Source organism: Camarhynchus parvulus, chromosome 1A (assembly GCF_901933205.1).
Source record: "Camarhynchus parvulus chromosome 1A, STF_HiC, whole genome shotgun sequence".
NCBI lineage: Eukaryota > Metazoa > Chordata > Aves > Passeriformes > Thraupidae > Camarhynchus > Camarhynchus parvulus.
The window spans coordinates 57356775-57379963 of NC_044586.1; the positions used below are offsets into that span (position 1 = coordinate 57356775).

Consider the following 23189-nt stretch of genomic DNA (forward strand, 5'->3'; position numbering starts at 1 on the left):
AACTTATAAATAATTTTCGCTCTTCTTTCTCTTACTATAAACCAAGTTTTATAGCAAACATAGTAATTAGGAACTTTATATTGTTGCCCATATATGGATATGTAGCCAGGGTCCAGAGGGTGGAGATGACTTACCAACAGGATTCTCCTAGGAATTTGACCCATGAATACAAATACTTGCACTCCTTAAGGGATCTGATTTTTCCTGGACTTGACATACCTGAGGGACCTCTGTAGGTACAGATGTAAGGACGTGTCCAGGCTTGTGTTTAAGAGAGTAGTGATCTCAACAACAGCTGCCCTTATCACAGATAAGCTGGAGAAAAGCACTATCACACTTTATTTTAGTATGCTACAAAAGTCTTTGTTGAACTTTATTAGGTACTTTAATACCAAGCATACTTTGAAGTAACAAAAATTATTGTTATTATTACTTTTACAGAAAATCAGGTATTTCAACAGTTTTCTTTACAGTTTTTTGACTTAAAAAGAAATTACAATTGACAAGTTACAATGGAGTGAGATGGGAAAGTGATAACATTTAAAAAGATAAGACATACTATTCTTACTGAGTCAACATTTAATGATGTACATCCTGGTATGTCTCTCCCTTCTGACTGTGTACAAATTGTACATATTCACTGAGCTGCCCTGGCAGGGTTGTGATGCCTTGTGATGGCACTTCTTTTGCAATGTTTATGTGTATTTAGAAAGGGCTTTTACATTACAACATCATCATGATGCTAAACAAAATAATACAATACAGAGAAACCCTGTTTTGGTGATTTCTGTCACAGCAAAAGTGCCATGACTGCAATAATGTGGGATAGAGGTAAACTCAAGGAGCAAATGAAGATGGTGATATGAGAGCACATCCAGATAACAAACCCTTTCACAGGCTTTGAGGTGTGGGTGTGGTTGTGAGCCAACAAGAGCAGAGAATGAGGATGGGCTTCACTGAGACACCACTTAACAGGGACTCCTGAATACATCTGGCCCCTGAGGATGTGCATTTTCCAGCTGACACTGGTTGGACTAACCAGAGATTAAAAAACCTGCCTGAAGTGGGCCCTTAAATGAGTTTATGCTGCCTCATGTGTGAACTACTTGGTTTTTACCTTCCATCCCCTTCAGGTCAATAGCAGGTACGGGGAAGATGTTTATGGTGGTTGACTGATTTGGGTGGGGTTTTTGACCAGCTAGTGCTGGTCCTTTAGAAGTCAGAAGAATTTTCTACATCCAGTTACAAGCACAGCTTCAGATTAAAAAAGTTATTTTTTTAAATGCTGCCCAGATTCACACATAAATTTACTTGTCTGACATCCAAGTGAAGTCAGTGCCACATTGGTACCCTGGTAGTTAGATAGAAAAGTTATCTAATTCCCTGTATTTGTTTACTGGCAGTTTGCTTAAAGATAATTTTTCTTTCAAAAGTAAAATCAAATTTTTTTGAGATTCATGCACTAAATTCTGGAAAAATTTTTGTTGTGCAGTCAGTAGTTAAAAAGCAGTTTTAACTCATGTTTTCCTCATGTCTTCAGCATTCTGCATTATTTGGGATCAACACTAGCAATTGATTATTATTTTAGCCATTTCCCCTCAAAGCCAAAGAATGAAGGAACAGGCTTTAAAAGCCCTGAAGGGTTCAGCACTGGAGAGCTCATTTTGCACTGGATTAATCAGTGATACACAGGAGAACCTAAAGGCACATAGGGAGCGAAGTGCTCATGGCCAGTCCCGAGCCAGGACAGATATGTGCCTTGGTGGGAGGGCAGAGAGGAGCAGAGGGAGATTCCCTGCCTCCCTCTGCTGCTCTGTGCCTGGTGCTTTGCATCCAGGCCTTTCACCAGGAGCTCCTTCTGTGCCTTCTCCTGTTTTACTTCTCAGTGGCTTCTGGAACTGAGTGTTCCCTTTGGGACCTGGGGAGGGAATGACTTCCCTGCCAGTCACCCAGGGCTATTTCTATCCAGCCCTCCTCACATGGCTATTTGCAAGATGTATTTGCTTACTAGTCTGTTAATTTTTGTATTGAGTTTAAACTCAAGGGTTTACTGAGTTGTATTGAGTTTAAACTTAAGGCCAGAAGGTGTCATTAGATCACCCTGTCTGATTGGCATTAGCATGGGCCAGAGAGTGTCACTCCACAGTTGTATGGCAGAACAAGGAAAAGAAATGCCCTTGAAGTGAGCAGCAGTGGGTTACATTTAAGGGGTAAATCACTTTCTCCTATTAAAAAAGAAATCAAGGGCTTTTATTTTGTCGCTTCAAATACAAACAATTCTACGCATCTTGGGAAGTTGTAGCATTATGATATTCAGTCAGACATACCTTATAGTATATATGCTTCATAGAACTAGAATATAGGTCAGAAATAATTTTTGAGTCTTAAGTTTGTTACAGACATATTAATTGGACACATATGCAGTAAAAATTGAGAAGCTTTACAGTTTTAGTCAACTTATTATACAGTGAAGTAAATGAAGTGCAGCAATGTAGCAGTAAAAGTTATGCTTTTTCCACTAGGTGATGGAAACATTCAGAGTCTATAAATGCTAATTTCAGAGAGATGTCCTAACAGCTTCTTGGCTACTGGGATAGGAATAGTCTGAAGTTAACTGCCTCTCTACTGTGAAAGGTTTTAAAGCTTTTTGCTTTCTGTCCGAATAAAAAAAATGACATTTACAAACCTCTTCAATGCATATATATTACATATGTTTATCTAGCAACAACTACACCCCTTTTAATTTATTCCCCAAATGTGACTTTTCATGCATGTCTTCTGGATGCTGAATTCAGCAACAGTTTCTAATGAGCTGGTGTGTAATCCATGATTGCATTTCTCTTCTGAAATCACTTCCATGTCTGGCTGATCTATGTTTAGAAGGTGGTGCTTATCCATCAGGCATTTTTGCACTTGTCAGCATTCTTCTCTGTTGGAGGCCCTTTCCCAAGCTTCTTCCCATTTTAATGTTGATGTACAAAAGCTGTTATTCATTTGTTTTGTGCTCATTCTAGTGAGGATTGGCTTAGTAGGACTGTGCAAAACAGAGAAAAGAGAGAAGCTGGTTTACTGCCAGCAAACACAAAAATGTTCAGTCTGTGCTTAGCTTAGAGCAAGCCTCTGACCAATATTCTAATGCACTTCATTTGTATGTATTTCCATTTGTCACAAAAAGTGAAAAATTTAATCTGTAGGTAGGATTTGTAATCTGAAATTTTCAAAAATAATTTTTCATCAGCTAATTGACACAGGAAGTCAAAATAATTGAGATTATTTCATCTAAAGTTTGAGCAATATGAAAATAAAGATACAATGCATATGGGGCAAGAATGACATTTACTAGATGAATACCATGAACTGAGTTAAAATCCTGACATATCTGTTCCATATCAAAAGCTCCTTTTCCTTGAGGACACAATCCACATTTGCAAACACGATAAAATAATGCCTTGTGTTAAATTTCAAGTGAGGACAGAGGTGTGGGGGTGTTTTCAAATCAAACTCTCCCTTAAAATCTAATTCTCACTGCCCAGGTTCCATGTACTCCCGTGGAGCTGCAGACGGGGCGAGGGGACAGGGGCACTGGGCTTTGGAGCAGGGTGACAAAGGCTCCCCCTCCCTGCTGCAGGTGACAGCCCCTGAACTGGTGCTTCAGGGGCGTTCCAGGAGCTGGGGCTCAGTGAGCAGATCTGTTTGCAAGTAGCCACACCCAGGCAAAGGTGGAAACCTGGCTGCCCCAGCAGTGAGCAGTGAGCAGAAGGTTCTTGCACCAAATGAACTCTGCCAGTTCACCATTAGCTAGAGTGTCTCAGACCCCTGAGACCAAACCATGAAGTCCTTTGTGAGGCAGCCTCTCCACTGCCTCCTGTGAAAGGGTCACTGCTCAGGGGGTCTTACAGAGCCCCATCCTGGGGGAGAGGATGGCCAATGTCATCACAACCCCAGTTCCCATATCGTAACATACACGGACCTCTGCAAGAGACTGCTGGAATGCAGAACTAGGGGTAAATCACGGGTTTTGTCACAACAAAAGAAAAAGAATGAATTTCATTGTGAAATGAAAGCAAACAAAGAATTTCAGGACTAGAAACACTTAAAAATATTACTGCAAGAAGACTGAAATATTTCATTTCCTCCCCCCATATTACACGGAGCAGCCACCTTCTCCCATTCCCTCAAATTCCCTATACCCTTGACTCTTGTAGTCACCTTGGCCTGCAGCTAATTTACACACAGACCCAGAGTGTGGTGCCCCAGGGCAGGATAACCAGACCTTAAAGCCTGGGGTGGTGGTACTAAGAATCAGTGAGTCTGGTGGTGGCAAACCCTTCTGCCGTGGACCTTGGATACCTGCTTCCCCATCAACTTCCAACAAACTGACATTTCTCAAACAAAGTTTGTTTTGGAGGAAAATTCCGGACTTGTTCAGCATGTATCTATAGTCCAGATTTATTTTACAAGACACTGTTACTTGATGTTGCTGAGACTAGAAAGCAGCAAATAAGTAAGAAGCATAACGTGAACTAGGGAGGGAACTGAAAAAGAAAAAATGGGTTAGTTTTGTTTGTGTTAAAAAATTAATAGGAAATATAATGTTCACTGTGGTAAAAACATTTTTATGATGTCAGTATGTAATGGGATGGTAGTTTCCAATTATAAAAAAACCCTTGCAATTCATACCTCCATGAGCTTCCTTTTACCCTTTGAAACATGTAACAAAAATGAAGGATAAAGTGTGGATGAGAAATGAAGATACTTGTGATAAATGAAATCTATTAAAAATGGTCTGAGTCTGGAAGTTTGGTGGATTTTATAAATGTGGTTACTAATGTTATTAGTGTGGTAATTAGTAATATAGGTAAATAGCACTACCAAATAAAGTGAATGAAAAAGTGCCTGAGCCTCTAATCTGTTTATTTTCTGAGATATGGGGGTTTGTGAGCCTCTTAAACAATCCATATTTGGTGAAACTGAAATCTGGAGAAAGATAACTTTGTGTGGTAAGGAACACATGCCCTAGGAACAATAATAGCTTAATAGAACTGAATGAGCCATTTCTTTCAATTATTTTTAATCATAATTTCGTGTGTGTTATTCAAACCCCTAACATTGCTTATTGGGTTTCCAGCAGCACTCAGAGTTTCAGCAGTAACATACTAAGACCTTCATTAATTCTTTGGACAAATCTTGCACTCAGGTGTTATACACATGGAAATGAAATTTAACAAATGCCGTAGGTGCCTAGTTGACAAGACATAAATAAGTTATTCACATGCAACATCTCTCAGTCTGTTTTGTATCACACCACAGGCTTCTGAAGTTTATTTTCTTAGAGCTACTTACAGTGCTGCTGCCAAGAAATCAGTTAATGAAAGCAGTCTTCATGGAAGCTGTATTACCCAACCACCCAGGTGCTCTGCTCTTAAGTTCCCTATTTAAAGTCTTTAAAGGCTGCCTGTTAGGCTGACCTCACCACAACGGGGTTACTGCTTATAATTGACACACTCAATTAGGGCAATCACTTCTGCTGACTGCAGAGCTGGGGTACAGTCGGCCTGGAGGGATTTACAGCATTTTAGTGTTTATGTACATTTCAGAAAGAGGACACTGAGGTTTGTTTGTGGTAAAGATGAATCACAGGGGGATTTCCAGGTTGCTCCCTGACAAGGTGTAAAAAACATGCTGAATTTCAGATGGTCCCTTCTGTGCTGTTACTGTAAAGTCAGTAAAATGAACAGAATATAGAGAGAAAGGCAGACCTTCTAGGTTTGGGTATATATTGTCTCAGACAACCTTAACACTTTACACAACTAATTGTCACCAGCCATATTGAAATGATCTTTGCCATGTATTTGACTGGTATCTAGAAAATAACACCTTTCCAAGTGTTCATCTTTTATTGCTGACTCCAAACACACACAACTGCTTTGCTAAAGAGCAACTGGCATTTGTGGTGACACCAAAATTGGTACAGTTACAAAACCACATCAGCTGGCAGAAAGCCATGCCTTAATGAAGTACCAGAGATTTCCTCCCAGGACCTCCACAGGATTCCTCCAGCCTAAACATCATCTCTGCTGAATGCTTGCACTGTGGAGAGTGTATGGGAGGCGATGAAGGATGAGAGAAACATTGATTCTGAAACTCTGCAATTGAAAATAGACATGCTGAGGCACCTTGGATAACACTGCTGTCTGGGCTGTAGGCCAAAAAAAATTGGACAAGTTCAGTTTTGATGAGGTGTTGGAGTTCTCACCTTTCTGCTTATAGAACCACAGAATCATTAAGGTTGGAAAAGGCCCCTAAGACCATCAGTTCCAACTGTTAACATAGCCCTTCCATGCTCACTCCTAAACTGTAACTCCAAGTGCCACATCCACACATCTTTTGGACACCTCCAGGGACAGTGAATCCAAGACTTCTCTGGGCAGTGTGTTCCAGTGTTTGACAACTCCTTTGGTGAAGAAATTTTTCCTAATATCCAATCTAAACCTTCCCTGGTGCAACTCAAGGCCATTTCCTCTCATGCCGTCAGTTGTTACTCTGGAGAAGAGACTGACCAACCCCCACCTGGCTACAATCTCCTTTCTGGGAGTTGTAGCATGATAAGTTCTCCCCTTTTCCCCAGGCTAAACATCCCCAGCTCCCTCAGCTGCTCCTCAAAGGACTTGTGCTCTGGGCCCTTCACCAGCTTTGTTGCCCTTTTTGGACACACTGATCTGGGTCAGTTCCTTACAACCACAGGTAGATGGTTTTGTTGCTTACATCAGGGTTGGTGAAATGCTAAGTGTGTTAAAACTCCACTTGTAGCCACTGCAGCCCAAAGTTCAAACAGGAACATGTATTCATGGCCTGGACAATATCCAGGTGTATATAATTAAAAGTCATGAAAGGCAGATAGATGCCCAGCTGTACAGGGCAACCAGTGACCCATTATCTCTTATTTCCTTGAAGATAGTCTCTTTAAAGTACATAACAAACCCAATTTGAGTGGCCTGAGAGAATTATTTTATTTTTCATGTTATGAGAGAGAGGATTTATGTATATTCCCATTTCCCTACCTGCTGTGGGTGCCTTTTCCCTCTTGATGCACTGAGCATCCTTTGCCCTGACCTCATGGGGAGATGCTTATCCATCACCTGGAGAGTGGCCCTGGAGCAAATTGTGCTCTCAGCAAACAGCCAGGCACCAACTCAGGTCCTCTCCAAGATTCCTGATGATCCAAGCTGAAACTCTAGCACGTGTTTTGGAGAAGCTGTCCACAGATCATACTGGAAACAGCTGTATGGCCAGGAGGAGAACAAATGGTGCACTGCTGCCTACACCTGCACTGCAGCTGAGACACAGTAAGGAGGATACAAGGCTGGCCTGTGGAGATGGAAAAAAGAATGGACAGAAATTCCCCAACTGTTTTGCTAGCAGTGCTCTTTGAGTGTTTCACTGTTCAGCACCTTCTCAACAAAATGTGATTAATGGCCTGTCCACACCAGAGCTGCCCAAGGCGTTTCCTCCTCTTCCTGGCAAACAAGCAGGCAGGATCTGGCAACTGCCTGCTCTGCCATCACTCACAGCTACCAAAGACTACCTGAAAGGGTGGGGGTTAAAGAGAATGCACAGTAAACCTCAAGGAGTTACTAAAACTTTTACAAAATTTTGGAATTGAAATTGTGTGACAGTTTTGTCCATATGGCATTAGAGGAAAAGCTCATCTGAGCAGAAGGTGTGTGAGCTTGCTCTTCTGCTGCAGCACTTCCTTGCAATAAAATAGAATTGAATCACATTAAAAATGACAAGATTTTTCCTGATTCAGTATGCAAGCCCTGTGAAACCAGAGCTGAGTGGAACAGTGGGACTTATTCAATCTGCTGGGTGGTATCTTGCTCACCCAGTTAGTGGCAGCAGCTGAACTGCTGGGCATGGCTTGTGGGAAGTGTTTCTAGGACAGTAGGAAATGGTTTCAGGAGCATGCAGGAATTTTCCAAATGTGTGGCTCTGGTGGTTTTGCTGTCAGAAGGCTCAGTTCCTGGCTGCACAAGCACATTTCTAGCATGTGGCAGGATGCTGGGGTGGTGTGCTCCCTCCACTGCTTCAGCCCTAACTACCAGTGGGGTCTGCTGGCTGCACCCAGCTTTCTTGGGACTTTGGGGTGGGCTGGCAGCATGATAGCCAAGGGCTGTCTGGAGTGGTGGGCTGCATGCCAGGATGTCCCCTTGAGGAGGGTCACCTCTCAAGGTTACTCCTCAAAGCTGAGATTCCTCACTGCAACAGAGCCTTGGTAAGTGATTAATAGCACACTGAACTTTGAGATCTTAGCTAAGTGATATAAAGGATTGATTGTGCAAATATAATCCCTCAGACATAAACCACTGAACAAGTCTGGGACTAGGATTGGATTCAGGCACACCTACACTTCTCTTTGAGAAGGGTTTAGAACACAAGGAAATTCTTTCTGAGCCTCACACTCAATGACAGGGTCTCTGGCAGTTTTGACTGCCCTTGTCCTCTATGCAGTAAATAAACAATCCTGCCATTGAATCTTGTTAAACCACTGTTGCATTTACCATTGAACTTTGTTAAATCACTGTTTTATATCAATAAAGTACATTGTTGCTTCTCTCTTGTATATTGCATCTTCTCTCTTACAAGTGCAGTTGCTTCCATCCATGGCAGATGGTTTCAGGGCCACAGGGGCAATGATGGCTGAACAGACAGAATGCTGTTTTATTAGACATTGTTTTCTGAGAAGAAACAGAAAAATGTTGAAGGATCCAGTCAAATCAATTTTGCTAGGTTTCCAGCATCTGTGTACAACACACAGCTGGACAGAACTTTGCTGTCAACTTACAGGCTGTCATTCACAAGAAAAAACCCAGCACACCGTCAGACCTAAAGCTACACTCCTTGAATACTTAATGCACTCAGCAACTGTCCTACCCTCCCTGGCAGACTCTGGCCAATTCTTGTAGTTTTAAAATCCAATTTAGTCTCACATTGTATTTTCTCCCCTTTTTCTGTTGTATGTGATGACTGAAACATGACAGGAGGAAATGGATGTTGGTTCAGGGGCTGTTTGGTTGCAGACAGCATGCTGTAGGGGGAGAATCATGGAATCATTGAATGGTTTGGGTTGGAAGGGACCTGAAATGTCACCTCATTCCAACTCCCCTGCCATAGGCAGGGACACCTTCCACTTGACCAAAGCCCATCCAACCTGGCCTTGAACATATCCAGGGACAGGGCATCTCTTGGCAACCTGTTCCAGGGCCTCACCACCCTCACAGTAAAGAGTGACATGGCAGGGACACATTATTTTCTGCATTGTTGAATTCTCCAGACAGAATGTTTCTTGAAGCTATTATGACAATAAGCAAAAGGCCCCAGGACTAAATGTGGTTGTCAAGAAAAACCGACCACAAAAAAAGGCATTGAGCAATGAAGTGTCACCACCTTGTGCCAAGGTATGGAAGAGACACAAAGGGAAATTAATTCTGAAGCCCAGAGTGGGTCAGGGCAGCCTAACCATTTGTGGTCTTGACTTTAAATTCCTGTTTTCTTCCAGATGGAAATTTTGAGAAAGGGTGGAAGATGTTTTGGGAGGAGAGATCAGATGGAGGTTAGGCTTGGAGATGCAGCTCACAAAACATCAGCTCTCTCACCGTCAGACATCAGATGTGAGGCTCTAGGAAGTCCTTGGAGCAGGACAGGCCTCTCCTGGGGTGACTAATTTAATCTTATGGTGGTTCCCAGCATGGATGAGTGCTGTTGGCTTCTGTGGGACTGTAGACCTGGATGAGATGGGAGGCCTAAATCTGAGATGGACAAAGTGAGGTGTGTGACTCCTGGAGTTATAATTACCCTGCACAAAGTCATTAATTGCATGCATGGAAGATGAGGGAAGCTGCTGCCCATGCATGGAAGATCTTCAGCATGAAATATCAAACTATTAGGCAGTTTTGTAACAAAGCCTGAAAGATTAAGCTTTGCAGCTTTAGCTATCAGAGACCTTGTCTGAGGACAGCTTGAGAATTGGTATTTTTAGTTCTTTTGGGGTGTGCACCAGGACTGCCTTCCTGGTGAGCAAATGGCTTTGCAGAAGCTGGGTCTGAGATTCCAACCCCAGGTCAGGGAGGCTCAGTAAGATCAGTCAAATAGCTTGAGGACTGACTGGGCAGGGATGCAAGCAGAGGGCAGCCTGATGGGAAAACATGAGCCAAGCTACACACAGCAGTCAGCTTGGCTGTCTTGTCAGTGAGACCGTGCCTGGAGGAAAAGGTGAATTTTGACTGAAAATCTTGTGAAACGGGGTTAGAGCAGCTTAAAGAAGGCATCTTTTTAGAGCCTGACAGTTTTCTTATCTCTGAAAGGCCCTACTTCAACTACTCCTAAATATAGCCAGGTGGCAGTGACAGGCTCTAAAACTCTGAATATGGGCAGGTTTCAAGCTGCCACACTTCCTAATCCCTGGCTTGGGTGGCTTTCCTCTGGTTTGAGTGCAGCTCCAAGAATACAACATATGTGTATTTATTGGTGAGAAAGACAGGAGAGTGACAGACAGAGGGAATAGAGAATATCCAAGGATGGATCAAGTTGTAGCTGTCATCTCTGTCATCTGCTGGCACCAGTCTGGGCTGGTGGAAGCAGGGCTCCCTTGGGTGATGGCTCTGCTTCCCATGCCTCACTATGAACAGCTTTTGGGCTCCTCATCTGGGCAGCTTGGTGCTCGTGGCTGTTCCTCCAGGGCAGGCATCACCATCCCCTGCTGCTGTCACACACAGTGAGTGTGCCCTGGATATGGGAGGAGTCTCTGTGTCTGCCTGAGTGGGAACCAGCACACTGGGATGTCGTGATCAGATCCTGCTGAACAGTGGGCTGCCTTTTCCTCCATTTCAATATTTGCTTCTCTCACGAAAAGGAAGATTTTTATCATAATGAACAAACACAGCAAAAAGCCTCCTATTCTTTCTCCTAAAGAGTTTTCTTTGACTGTGGAACATCACAGAGATGCTCCTTCCTCTGGTGGTCCCTTTCCAGAAGGCTCATCAATTTGTCTTTTGTACTTGGTGGTGTTTCTGTCAAGTTTGGCATGGGAGTCACGTCTCAGGACAGGTTTGCTGGCATGGGAGATCTAGTATGTTGTTGGAAGAACTGGCAAGAGGCTGAAATGCCTTCATCAATAATGTCTTTCACATGAAGGAGCTTCCTGCTCTGTAGAGTTGTAGGCTCAAGTCAAGCAAAATCAGTCACTTGTTGTTCATCTATTTTTATTTCCTCCATGTGGTTTGCTGCAGTCTTTCTTTGCCCAGATGGTCAAATAAATTGCTGTCACTAAACCAGAGTCTCTGAACGGTGATTCCTAAACTCTTCCTGTTCTCTAACTGTTTAAGGAGAAAATGTTTCACTTTCTTTTTATTCTGCCCATTTGCTGTAGCTGTTTTTCAGTTTCTCCCCTGGAACCCAGAGGATCTGTAGGTATTTTTGTTTGTTTCTCCAGCCTCCAAGCTGTGTGATCAGACTGCCCAAAAAGCTCTTCATTGTCTGTATTTAAAAGCTTGATGTACTTGTTTACAGGGAGTTTCTCTGAGGATCCAGCCATGTCAGTGAGGTATCTTGACAAGGTTTTGGGCATATCAGCCAGAAAACGTTTGGATTGGCATTGCACAATCTTTTGGTTTTTTATTTTGTTAGCAACATTTTATATTTACCTTTAGTAGCATTATATCTTCCAAGAGTTTTCCTGCGCTAGGCAATGTTAGATGTTGACGTTGGCACGTTTTTTGGTTTGGGAAAACAAGCCTTGGTGCCATTGATACAAAGCTGTCCTTGTCTGGGCTGAGCCATCAGGGCAGGCAGGAGGCAGAGCCCAGGGCCAGCGTGGGTTGGGGGGTGAGCCCAGCCTGGGGGAGCCCCTCAGTGCCTGCTCTGTGTGCTCAGGCTGGCTGGAGCTGCTTTCCTGCGAGCACAGAGAGAGTGGGAGCTCAGTGCTGGGAGAAAGCCAAAATATTGAAGCAGATCCTGGGAGGTGCCAGCCAGCATCTCTGTGTAAGGAAGCTGCTACGATGGGGCTTATTTTAGTGGTGTGACAGAAACGGAGCTCTGCTCTTTTCTCAACAGACTGCGTTTCTCCAGATGATTTCACAATTCATACAGTGAGTGTTTCCTCCGAACAGAAACTAAGAGGGCTCTGACAGTTCTCTGGTCACTCCAACATGACATTTCTGGGAATGGAATTGCCTTAAAAAAAGCTGATTTTTAAATTTTAACATAATAACTAAAATATTGCAAGAAGTTTAAATAAAGAAAATAAGAAAAATGTCAATGCTGATGAACCTTAAATGCTGCAGAATAATAAAAACATTTAAAATCTCGTCTTTTTGTGTGTGAAATGAATTTCCCTGTTCTTTGGCCAGTGCCAACGCTGTGTGACCTGGGAACATGGCACAAATCCATGCTGAGCAAAGGCACATCCAAGGATTTCCAAAAATTTTCCAAACTTTCTCTTTGTATGTACTTGTGCTGAAGGGAAGAGAAAATTTGATGCATGAATTGGGCTGGAACTGGGAGTGGGGCTCTGGCTTCAGGGGCTCACTATGGAAGGGAATGGTCCTGCAGCTGCAGGACTTTGTCCAGGGCAGCTCTGGGGCAGGGGCTCACCAAGGCTGTGCTGTGTGTCCTTCATCCTCTCACTCTCCTCTCTGACTGGTTGGCTGCTGTGATGTTGGGTCTCAACCAAAACCTGCTAATGAGCTGCAAATATTGATCCCGTTTGCCTTTGAGAAGGATACAGGTGCCAAGTTACATGTTTATGGGCAACAGAAAGATAATGATCTGGAGCAGCTTTGGTCTGAGATTTCAAATCTGCAGTTTAGTGATTAGCTTACCAAGCACAGGAATGTTTATTAACTGTCTGTGTACTCTCTAGGCAAATAGGAAGTGTTTGGAACTGTACATTATGCTCACGATGGTTTCCAAGGTATGAAATTACATGTTAAACTACTGAAAAAACTCTCTGTGGGGTTAGATGATACTCTACTAGAAGAGAGTCTGGATTTGGGAGTTGGCAAAGCCAAGGTCTAGGGAGAGGGTGAGCTTTTTGGTGAATACCATCTGTCATGAAAACCTGTCTGACATGTAGCAAGGACAATGTTGAATTCTCATGGTCCTGAAGACATTATTTTCTGTCATCTTCCTTTTCTTGCTCCAAACCCAATTTGTGCAGGCTTTGGAAAATTTGTAAGGATTTATTATTGCTATTAATTTATATTATTCCCTTAAACATTTTCTTGAGTTGCTCTATAGGTGTGAAGGGCACTCTTGTAAAAGAAAAAGAAGAGATTCCTTCCCTGAAGAGCTTTCAGCACCAAAGGCAAACTGCAATCAGCAGTGCAGAGAAAAAAACCAAAACAACCCATCCCAGAGCGGGAAGGGGAGGCTGTGTTAGGGAATTGCCAGCTGAAGAGCATGCAGAAAGGCAAGCTGGCTTGCAGGAGCCCTGACTGACAGGTGCACATGGACAGTTTTCCTGTTGTTTGGCTGTTCCCACCAATGATTATGAGACAAGTTTTGGGTAAAATGCACCTTTCAATGTAAGGATGCCATTGTAGCAGCAAGAGACAGCACGGCAGTCTCAAGCAGCAACCAATCCAGTATCAAACACTAACAGGAAGGGGGGAAATCTCCAGCCCCCCATCTCAAACCAAACCCCAGATTCACCAGGATTCCTCAAAGCTCAGTCACTTGTTTCTCCAAGACAGCAATAATTCAGAACAACCTATAAGGTAAAGAACACACTGATACTGGTTTGCTCAGAAACAAGCTCATCTGTAAAAAAGGGGGGCAGCTTTGGCAAAGGGGAAGCAAGTCAGGTCCAGCTGCATCTGCACAGCTACATCTGCAGCTGGAGAAAAGCTCCAATAAAGGCTTCCACCCTCCCACACCCTAAACAAGCACTGTTTGTCCATACCTCCCTCTCATTTTGGTCCATTGGCCTGGTGAGCAGTGGGGGCACAGAGGACCCTGTGTGTACCCTTGGTGCTGGGCTGCTCAGGGAGCAGTGCCACTGCTGCTGGCCCTGCTGGCCCTGCTGGGGCTGAGGGTCCTGCTGAGGCTCCCTTGCCTCTAGGGACCCTGGCAGTGTTGACTTCCCAGTGCAGGTGCTGCCTGTGTTTGGTGTCTGGCACGGAGTCACCTCCTCAGTGCTAAAATAATAATGATGGATTTCTGCTCTGCAGCGATAGCTTGTGTTTGCAGCTGGGTTAATGTGTGTCAGCTGTCATCGTCCCTGTCAGCCGCTGCTGTCACCGAGCTGCAGATAAGTAAATCTGTGATGATGCATATCCCAGGGAGAGCAGGGATTAAATATTTCATTGCCTCAGACACTGAAACAGCTCCTAATTTGTGTCCTTTTCTGGAGGTCACATCCTCTCGGATTGCCCAGCCCTGGGGGAGAGCAGAGCCTGCCTGGGTTTCAGGGGCTGCAGGGCTGGGCATGGCTGGCAGCAAAGTCCCTGTAGCCAGGGCCAGCCAAGCTGCTGAGCCAAACTTGGCCCAGTTAGAAATAAGCAGAAACTCAAGGAAAAAGAAAAGCCTCTTTTTCTTCCAGTGTAGGGCCTGGTAAGGCAGTTGTGCCTCTGTTGTACAGACCAGGGACAAGTGGCCAAGTGCCCAGCTTGGGCTGTGTCTGGGACAAACTGCTGAGCACCCAGCACCACGGACTGAGCATCTGCCATGTGTGCTGGCTCCCTCCACGTGGGCAGCACTATGGACAGCATCAGCTGTGGCTGTTCTTAGGTAAATGTGCTGGTTTCATGGTGTTCCCAAAGTGATGGGCACTGAACCCTGGAGATGAGCTTGGCAGTCATTCCTACAGCCCTTACCTCACCAGGTGTCCATCCTCTTTCTTCTCTGCAGCAATATGCAAATCCCTTTGCTAGCAAAGTCTCATGTTATCAATTTCTTTGAGACAGGGAAAAAAGCTACAATTCAGATTTCTTCACTCTCCTGGACTTTTATGGTGTTACCCATAGGAACTTTATATTGAAGGAATTTTCAATGCAAAATACCAATTTGTTGAGACTGAAATTTTCTTGGATGCTTCTTTTTTTTTAACACATGAAAGGAGCTATTCTAGGGAGATGTGGAAAATGAAAGAAAATACTCTGATAAACAAAATCTTGGATACTTTTAGACTAACTACCTATAGAAACAAATAAAAATGAAAATGTCTCCTTTTTTTGAACCGCACTGGAAGAGACAGAAGACTCATCCTGTTAGTGCTGCTCAGGGAATAAAGTCCTTGTTTTCCAGAAAGACTTAATGAACCATAAACATTCAAAAACCAGGAAGACATATAAACATGAGCTGTGAAAAGTCTGATTTCTTTCTTATTTCCTGAGAGCTAGTGGTTTTCTTTGCAATTATGAGGCAGAAGGGTGATTTTTGTTTGCTTTTGTTTGCATTTTTTTTTTTAAAGCAGAGATTGAAGTACAACACGTGATTCAGAACTGGAACTTGGAAAACAGAAAGCATGAGCAGTTGTGACACTTCTAAAGCTGTAGGTAATTCTGCAGGCATTTCATCTTTGTCTTCCTTGTCTTCATCTGAACTAATACCTTCCTTTGCTGTGCTCTTTATGTGGACAACAGATAAATTATATCCTCCATATGGCCATGTTCCCCAGTGGATCTGTGGTTGCACTGACTCTGGGATCAGTACCTGGACCTCAGCAGAAAAAAAACCTGAGGTTTTGCAGATGGATCTTTCTGTTATGTAAGGTCTCCAAATCAGTATTCATCTGTGCACTGTGAAATAGCAGCGTTTCTGCTTCTTTTTGATTTTTTTTTTCATGCAGGGAAAGTATAGTTTGTGCTGGCTTCTTACATAAAAATAGCAAACTTTATGAGATGCATTTCCCTCAGGCCCCACAGAGTAGAATTTGTTCTGTAATAAGAGACCAATGTGTTTTAATTGCTTGTTGTAGACTATTACCTGTTAAATTTTTCTGACAGCATGACACCAGCAAAAAAACTTCTTTTCTGTTTTGCTTCCTTCTACTTTAGAACTGTCAAACAACCCTAACATCTAAGGATAAAACATGACAGATGACTCAAATATGAGACAGGTCATAAAATATTGATTCTTCATGTTACCTGCTAATGAAACACATGCCACCATGGCTAAATCTTCCTTCTTTGGATTCCTGACTTTTAATTGTTATAATTCCAGTTTAGGTTGTAGCCTAGAATTAGGAAGTAATGGGTTTGGTCCCCAGAAATACTAAAGCCTATAAATAAGGAATCAGTTCTACTTTTCTTTAACTGGTATTTTTTTTATCTAGGCTCCCAGCCACATTTTATGCTAAAATCTTCATCTGATGGAAACCCTTTTGGACCTTTCTGGTTCTTTTTCGAGTCAGTAGAACCAAGCTAATTCCTAAGATCATATTATAGTGAGAAGCACCAAGGATCAATCAAGAACTTTCCATTGTGATTTTCTTCCCCAAGAGAAGGTTCTTCTCTTGATCATGTATGAAATAAATAATATTTACTAGATTTTTTTTTCAGGATTTTGGCATTTTTCTGGTTAAGCTTATAATTTTTAGTCTTTTAATGTAATTTTCAACCAGCAATAGCTCATGTGGGCTTTCTTCTCTGGTCCTACTGGGTCCTTTCTCTCAAATGAAGACAGTATTTTTTTGGCTAGAGATTTCTATGTAAGATCTTCTGGCAGGAAGTAGAGGATGCTGCCCTACCTTTCAAGGACACTGAACCTACCTTTCAAGCAAAATCTGGAAAACAATGTTCAAAACTAGATTTGTAAGCTCTTGAGTAGGGGTTGTGTCTGGTACAAATTCTATGTGCTTGGAAGGTTATTTGTTTTCCACTTCTATAAACCAGACTTCTAAAAGAGTTGAACCATGAATCTGAAAAATCTAAAAAGCATTTAGAAAATCTCATAGAATTTAAAAAAACTTTATTTAGATAACCTGCTATGAAAACAAATTTCCAACAAAACTTGTTGGAAAAACATACTGTTAGAGAGGTGATTAGTGGCTCACTGTCCAGCTAAAGGACTGTATTTACTAGAATTTCATGGGAATCTGTCTTAGGTTTGATGTTATTAAAATGCTGTCACTAGCCACTTAGATAGTGGAATAGAGGATCTCCAATGGAATAGAGGATTTTCTCCTCCATTTGTGGGTCACAGTAATTCAGGAGGGGCTCCAAGAGTGTTGTAGGTCAGAACAGTATTCAACATTTATAATGAGTTAGAGAAAAGATCTGAAAACCAGGAGACAATTCAATAGCAATACATGCATGGGCAAAAGAGAGAGTTATACAGAATTAAAGTTACAAATAACCACGAGTCCACAAGGCCCTTCTGTTGTGAAAAATAGACTAATGCCCTAGCATTTTGAAGAAACAGAAAAAATTATCTGCAAGATGCACAAAGTGAGTCTACCAGGCTGCTCAGCAAGGCTCCAGCTGCATGGTTGGCTTTTTGGCACTGGACTGTAAGGGAGAAGTTACCTACCTGGTGAGTACAAGTGTGGAACAACAAGAGTGTCAGAAGTCTTGGAATTCTCAGTGTAAGAGAAAACATGGGCAATTGATCTGTGTAATCTAGAGGAAAGGAGACTTAGTGGACATAACACTCTTAACTATGAAAAAAAGCTGCTGGAAAATGAAGGGAATAAGTCCTGGGAATGTGACAAGTAATGGACTTAGAGAGCAGCCAGGGAAATTTCACAGACATAAGGAAAACCCTGCCCAAGATAAAATCCCTTGGCCTGGGGAGCAGCTGCTGAGAGTGGAGTGGGAGCTGCCAATGCTGGGGTCCTGCAGAGCTCCCCCCACCAAAATGCCCCCACTCCCTGCAGGCAGGCAGAGCTGAGGCACATAAAACCCCACATTGCACCCACTGACATACAGCAGGGAGGCAGGAAAGGAGAAGTGTGCCATCTGCACCTTACAGCCTTGGCCCCACAGGAGGGACACAGCCTGGGAGGATGCTGGGCTGCAGGGGCAATTCCTAAGGCAGGGCTCAGGTGTCAGTGGTGTCCTGCTGTTCACCCTCACTCCAGCTGGAGGGACTAAATGACTTAGGAACATCATGTTTTCTCCCCAGGTGACTTACACAGAGGGCATTTCCACTGATCAGGGAAGAATGATTCCCCAGCCCATATTTCTGTGCCAACTGTACTGTCTATTTTTAACAGCAAGCTGCCATTAGCATTTGTTTGCTAAAAATAAACACATTTCAAATGCAATTCATTACCTAGCACATTAGGGTAAAGGCAATTTATTCTTCAGTCAAGAAGAAATATTTTTAAGAGATAAATTGGTTCATGCAAATATCTGTGACTTGCACTCAGTGCACGTGGTACCAGCAGAGACAGTGCTCTGATTTCAATTGATGGGATAGATCACAAAATTCAGGAAGCTGCTGAGGAGCTCAGTGCAACATCCTATTTAACTTAATTAAAAACATGATGACAATTATGTAAGAGAAAAACAAAAAAGAGATGTGGGGTGGTAGTCACAGTTCTCCCTTTGAACTTCAGTGAAACAGAAGTGTAACAAATGGGCAGATCAGGTTCTTGAGGAGAGGGTGTTCTTTATTATATTGATGGTAATGGCTTCCTAAAACCAAACATCACTGCTTCTTGCTCACAGAACAGGGGAGTATTACAAGGGCACAATTCTGAATCAGAAAATGCCAGTACAGAAGGATTTTAAAATGGGTTTAGATGAGCTGCTAAGATGGATGGTGATGTCTGGTGAACCTGTCCTTCATTAATCCTTTAGTTTCCCTTTTATTAAAAAAAATCAGCTTCCCAAATGTTTTGTGGAAATAAGGTACTTGAAGCAAAACTTGCTGTCTTTTGGCAGGAGGATTTGTAGGGCATGCAGTGAATTCCTATTCTGAAGGTTCACAAGTAGGAACTGAACCTGAGCCCCTCTTTCCTTCAGAACAAAAATAATGTACCATAAATAAATAAAAAACCATAAAAAGGAAAAAATCGACTCAGAGTCCTCAGGATATATGGGGGGAAAGCAAAGCTTTCATATCCAGCCATTGCTAATGCAGCAGGTCCTGCAAAATCGGCACAGTCTGATTTTCTCCACTAGAGGGGACTGCGGTATCTGGAGTTACCTGCTCACTCAAAACAGTTCTGGTAGCTTCAACATTTGTGGCATTACAAAGAAAATTAATAACTGATACTTGTAATATAATTCAAAACAGTGTAAAATTGGAATATGGTGGAAACCTTTATTAAATATACAGAATGAAAAAAAGAATTACTTGGATTTAGATTCCTTCATTAAACAGTATTTTGAAGTTGCTAGATTTAAAAAAATATAAAGTCTTCTAGTTTAGCTGAAAAATGTGGGGCGTTTTTCTATATTGTTTTGCAATGTACATATGAAATACTTTAAATTAAAACACAGTCTAACATCAGAAACCTAATCTATAAAATGCTCCTGATGATTCACGGTAACTTGTGTCAAATCTGCAAAAACCAACACCTTGCTGTCCCCAAAATATTTTGGTGGCAGAATCCTTAACTAATTGCAAACACTTGAAACAAAATGCAGAGGGAGAGAAGTAAGAGCCCAGGTGTGCTTCCCACCTTAGATGTGCTGCTGGGGGATGCCAGAGCAGGTGGCACAAGGAAGGCTCTGAACGTGGAGAAAACAAGTTCTGACTTCTTCTCACGGTCTCTTATCCCCACAGTTTTGGCAATTAAGCATTTCCAGGTGCCTTTTTCATCAGAAACATCCATCAAAGTAGCACAAGCTAAAGCACATTTGCAGTTGTTGAGGATTTGAATTCCAGGATAAGGAATAACAGAATCATAGAATTGTTGAGGCTGGTAAGGGTCTAAGATCATTTATTTCAACCTTTAACCCATCATCACCACATTCATCACTATACCATGTCCCTTAATGCCACATCCACACATCTTTTAAACACTTTCAGAGTTTCTGACAGGGGCACTTTCAGAGACAGTGTTTCTATCACTTCCCTGGGCAGCCTGTTCCAATTCCTGACCATTCATTCAATGAAGAATTTTTCCTAGTATCTAATCTAAACCTCCTCTGCTGCAACTTCAGGACATTTCCTCTTGTCCTGTCACTTGTTGCCTCCTCTCAGGTAGTTGTAGAGAGTGATGAGGTCACCTCCAAGCCTCCTCTTCTAAGTTAAACAACCCCAGCTCCCTCAGCTGTCCTTTGCAAGAATTGTGTTCAATGTGCAAGCACTGGTGCCTACTGCCAAGGGCCAAGACTTGGGTTTGAAGCTGGTTGCTCCTGCCAATAGGTTTTGTTTTACAGAGCTTTATTTGCATCAGTTCTTACTAAGGGAGCAATAGTGGGAGATGCCTCCCTCATCCTGTGATTTATCCATGTGTGGGTTGTGCTGCACTTCTCCCCTGCCACAGTGGTGATCCTGTGGGAGGCCCTGTTTGCACCTTGCTCACCACTGCATCTCTTTGGCAGGATCAACCCCTTGTTTATTACTGGTCTTTTGCTGCAAATCATGAAACCAAAACTCTGCCAGTTGCCAGCAGTTTTCTTGTCTTGGTGTCAGAGACTCAGAAAACTGCAGAGGTCAGCAGGCACCTCTGGGGAGCTCCAGGCCCCTGTTCAGAGGTCACTAGAGCAGGTCACTCAGGGTCATCTCCAGCCAGGTCCAACCATGGAGACTCTAGCACCTCTCTGGCAGCCTGCTCCAGTGTTTGACAATGCTTTCTGAAAAAAAAAAGGTTTTTTTAGCGTTTAAATGTAATTTCCTGCATGTCAATTAGTGTCTGTTGTGTCTTACACAGTGCCCAGGCACCACCAAGTACAGTCTGGTTCTGTCCTCTTTTCTGGGCCCCCATCAGGTGTTTGTACACATTCACAGGGCCCCTATTGAGCCTTCTCTATTTCAGGCTGAGCAATACCAGCTTCTCACTATCATATTTTATGAAAAATCCTTTTGCTAGGATCTTTCCTCTTGAGAAACTGAGAAGCTTCAGCTTCTCCATGTTTTGCTGCTTTGGAATGTGATTTGGAGAATTGTTTATCCAACATATGAAATTGTTTTTACTTGATGACCAGTGACAGCCACCTGTGTCGAGGCTGTGAGCAGTCACAAGATTTTATTATCATTCTTTTCTATTCCTTGCTAGCCTTCTGATGAAATAATTTCTTCTATTCTTTTAGTATAGTTTTAATATATTATAAATCAGCCTTCTGACACATGGAGTCAAGATTCTCGTCTCTTCCCTCGTCCTGGGACCCTTGTGAACACCACCACAGCAGCTCTCTAATCCTTTTCTCACAGGAGAGTTGCTCCAGTCCCTTCATCATTCTCTTGGCTCTTCACTGGACTCTCTCCAGTATGTCCACATCTCTCTTGCACCGAGGAGCCCAGCACAGGGCACAGCACTGCAGGAATCACCAATGCTGAATGGAGAATCCTGAATGGATTTGGCACAAGGGCACATCATTAGCCCACAGGCAGCTTGGTGTCCTCTAGAACCTCAGGTCCTCTCCTATCAAGCTGCTTTCCAGCAGGGTGGCCCCCAGAATTATCTGGTGTGTGGGTTGTTCCTCTCCAGCTGCAGGACTGGGGTTATCCCAGCTTCACGTGGTTCCTATCCACACATTTCTCCAATCTGTTGAGGTCCCTCTGGGTAGCAGCATAACTCTCTGCTCCTTCAACACTTCTCCCAGTTTTTCATCTGCTGTATCATCCAGCTGGACTTTGTGCCACTGCTCACAGCCCTTTAACCTGGCACTTCAGCCAGTTTTTGGTCCACCTCACTGTCTGGTTACTTAGCCCTTCATCATCTTGTCTGTGAAGTTATGGCAAGCACTGAAAATCCCTGCTGAAGTCAAGATGAACGATGCCCCTCACTGCTTTCCCTGTGACCACTGAGGCAGTCACGTTGCTGTACAAGGTTTTCAGGTTTTCTCAGGTGTGATTTCCACTTTTTAAGTCCAGGCTGACTACTTCCAATCAGCTTCTTTTCTTTAGTGTTTGGAAATGATTTCCAGGACTATTTACTCCATGACCTACCCAAGGACTGAGGTAACACTGCCATGTGTGCTGCTCCCCACATCATCCCTCTTGGAGATCGGAGTGACACTGAATGTCTTGTCTATGGTATGCCCAAACCTATTGAAATTATTTAACTACTTTTTAAATTCAGTTAGTGAATGCAAAAATGATTTCCATGGTGATCTTCTTACTACGGGAATGGCAATCTTTCCTGGTGCCTTCCCCAGCAGCAGTTTTCCTTGATTGCTCCCTCCATTCCAAACTCTTCATTTCCTGCTGTTCTCTTTCCAGGGAGTGTGACAGGACACCAGCCCAGTGCAGCTGAGTCACTGGGATGTTTCCTCACACACTGGGCTGTTTCCAGAGGACTGAACCTCTGCCACAAACCCATTCAGCTGCTGAGAGGAGGGAGTGCAGTGGGAACTGAGAGCAGCTCAGAGGACAGAGTGGGAAGTATGAAGATCTTTTAAAGCTCCCTTTTCTTCTCTCTCTCCCTTTCCTAATCGATTCTTCATCCTGAAGAAACTCCTGTGGGATGCTGCTGTCAGAAACTTGTCTCCCTTCCCCCCTTATTTCCACTGCTCCCTTTGCAGGTGACAGGCAATTTTCTCCCATTTATTAAGGTTATCTTTTCCTATACCCATCACAGGTTTCAATCTCCTCTGTCCTTTTCTGCTTTCTATTCTCTTCTTTTTTATTCTAAGAAGAGAAAAGAAGGGAGCACTGGCATCCTAATTATTTATATGCAAATATTTCCTCTACTTTTGTCCTGATTTAGCAAAAGTTAGAGTCCTAAAGGAGCAGGCAGGAGAGTCCCTTTTATTCCCATCAGGCATTCTTGCAGCTTCATTCCTGGCTAGCAAAGCAGTTTAGAAGACCAATGGAAAACTGACATTCTTTTATCCCTGCTGCAAAATTTGTTTTATAATTATGTATCCTATTCTAAAATGTATATGTGGCCTTAATCCTCCTAATATGTAGGGCTTAATATGTATAAAAAGTCTGCTATGTACGTTGTCTCAGCACAGAATTTCAATTTTTAGAAAGGCTGAGACTGAATTAAAAAGGAAACACTGTGCATGGCAATGAGCTCATTTTGACAGGCTGAATTAATTTTAAATAATAAGGAAGTAATTTCCATC

At 42.9% G+C, this 23189-nt stretch overlaps 1 protein-coding gene across 1 annotated transcript in view; it reads right to left on the minus strand.

Annotated features, from left to right (window-relative positions):
- Positions 1-347: 347 nt before the first annotated feature.
- Positions 348-23189, minus strand: part of LHFPL3 (LHFPL tetraspan subfamily member 3) — a 235119-nt gene continuing 212277 nt past the window's right edge. Inside the window, exon 3 of the mRNA XM_030961020.1 lies at positions 348-3034. Within this exon, the coding sequence (XP_030816880.1) occupies positions 3006-3034 (29 nt within the window). The 3' untranslated portion in view covers positions 348-3005. The remainder of the gene's footprint in view (positions 3035-23189) is intronic.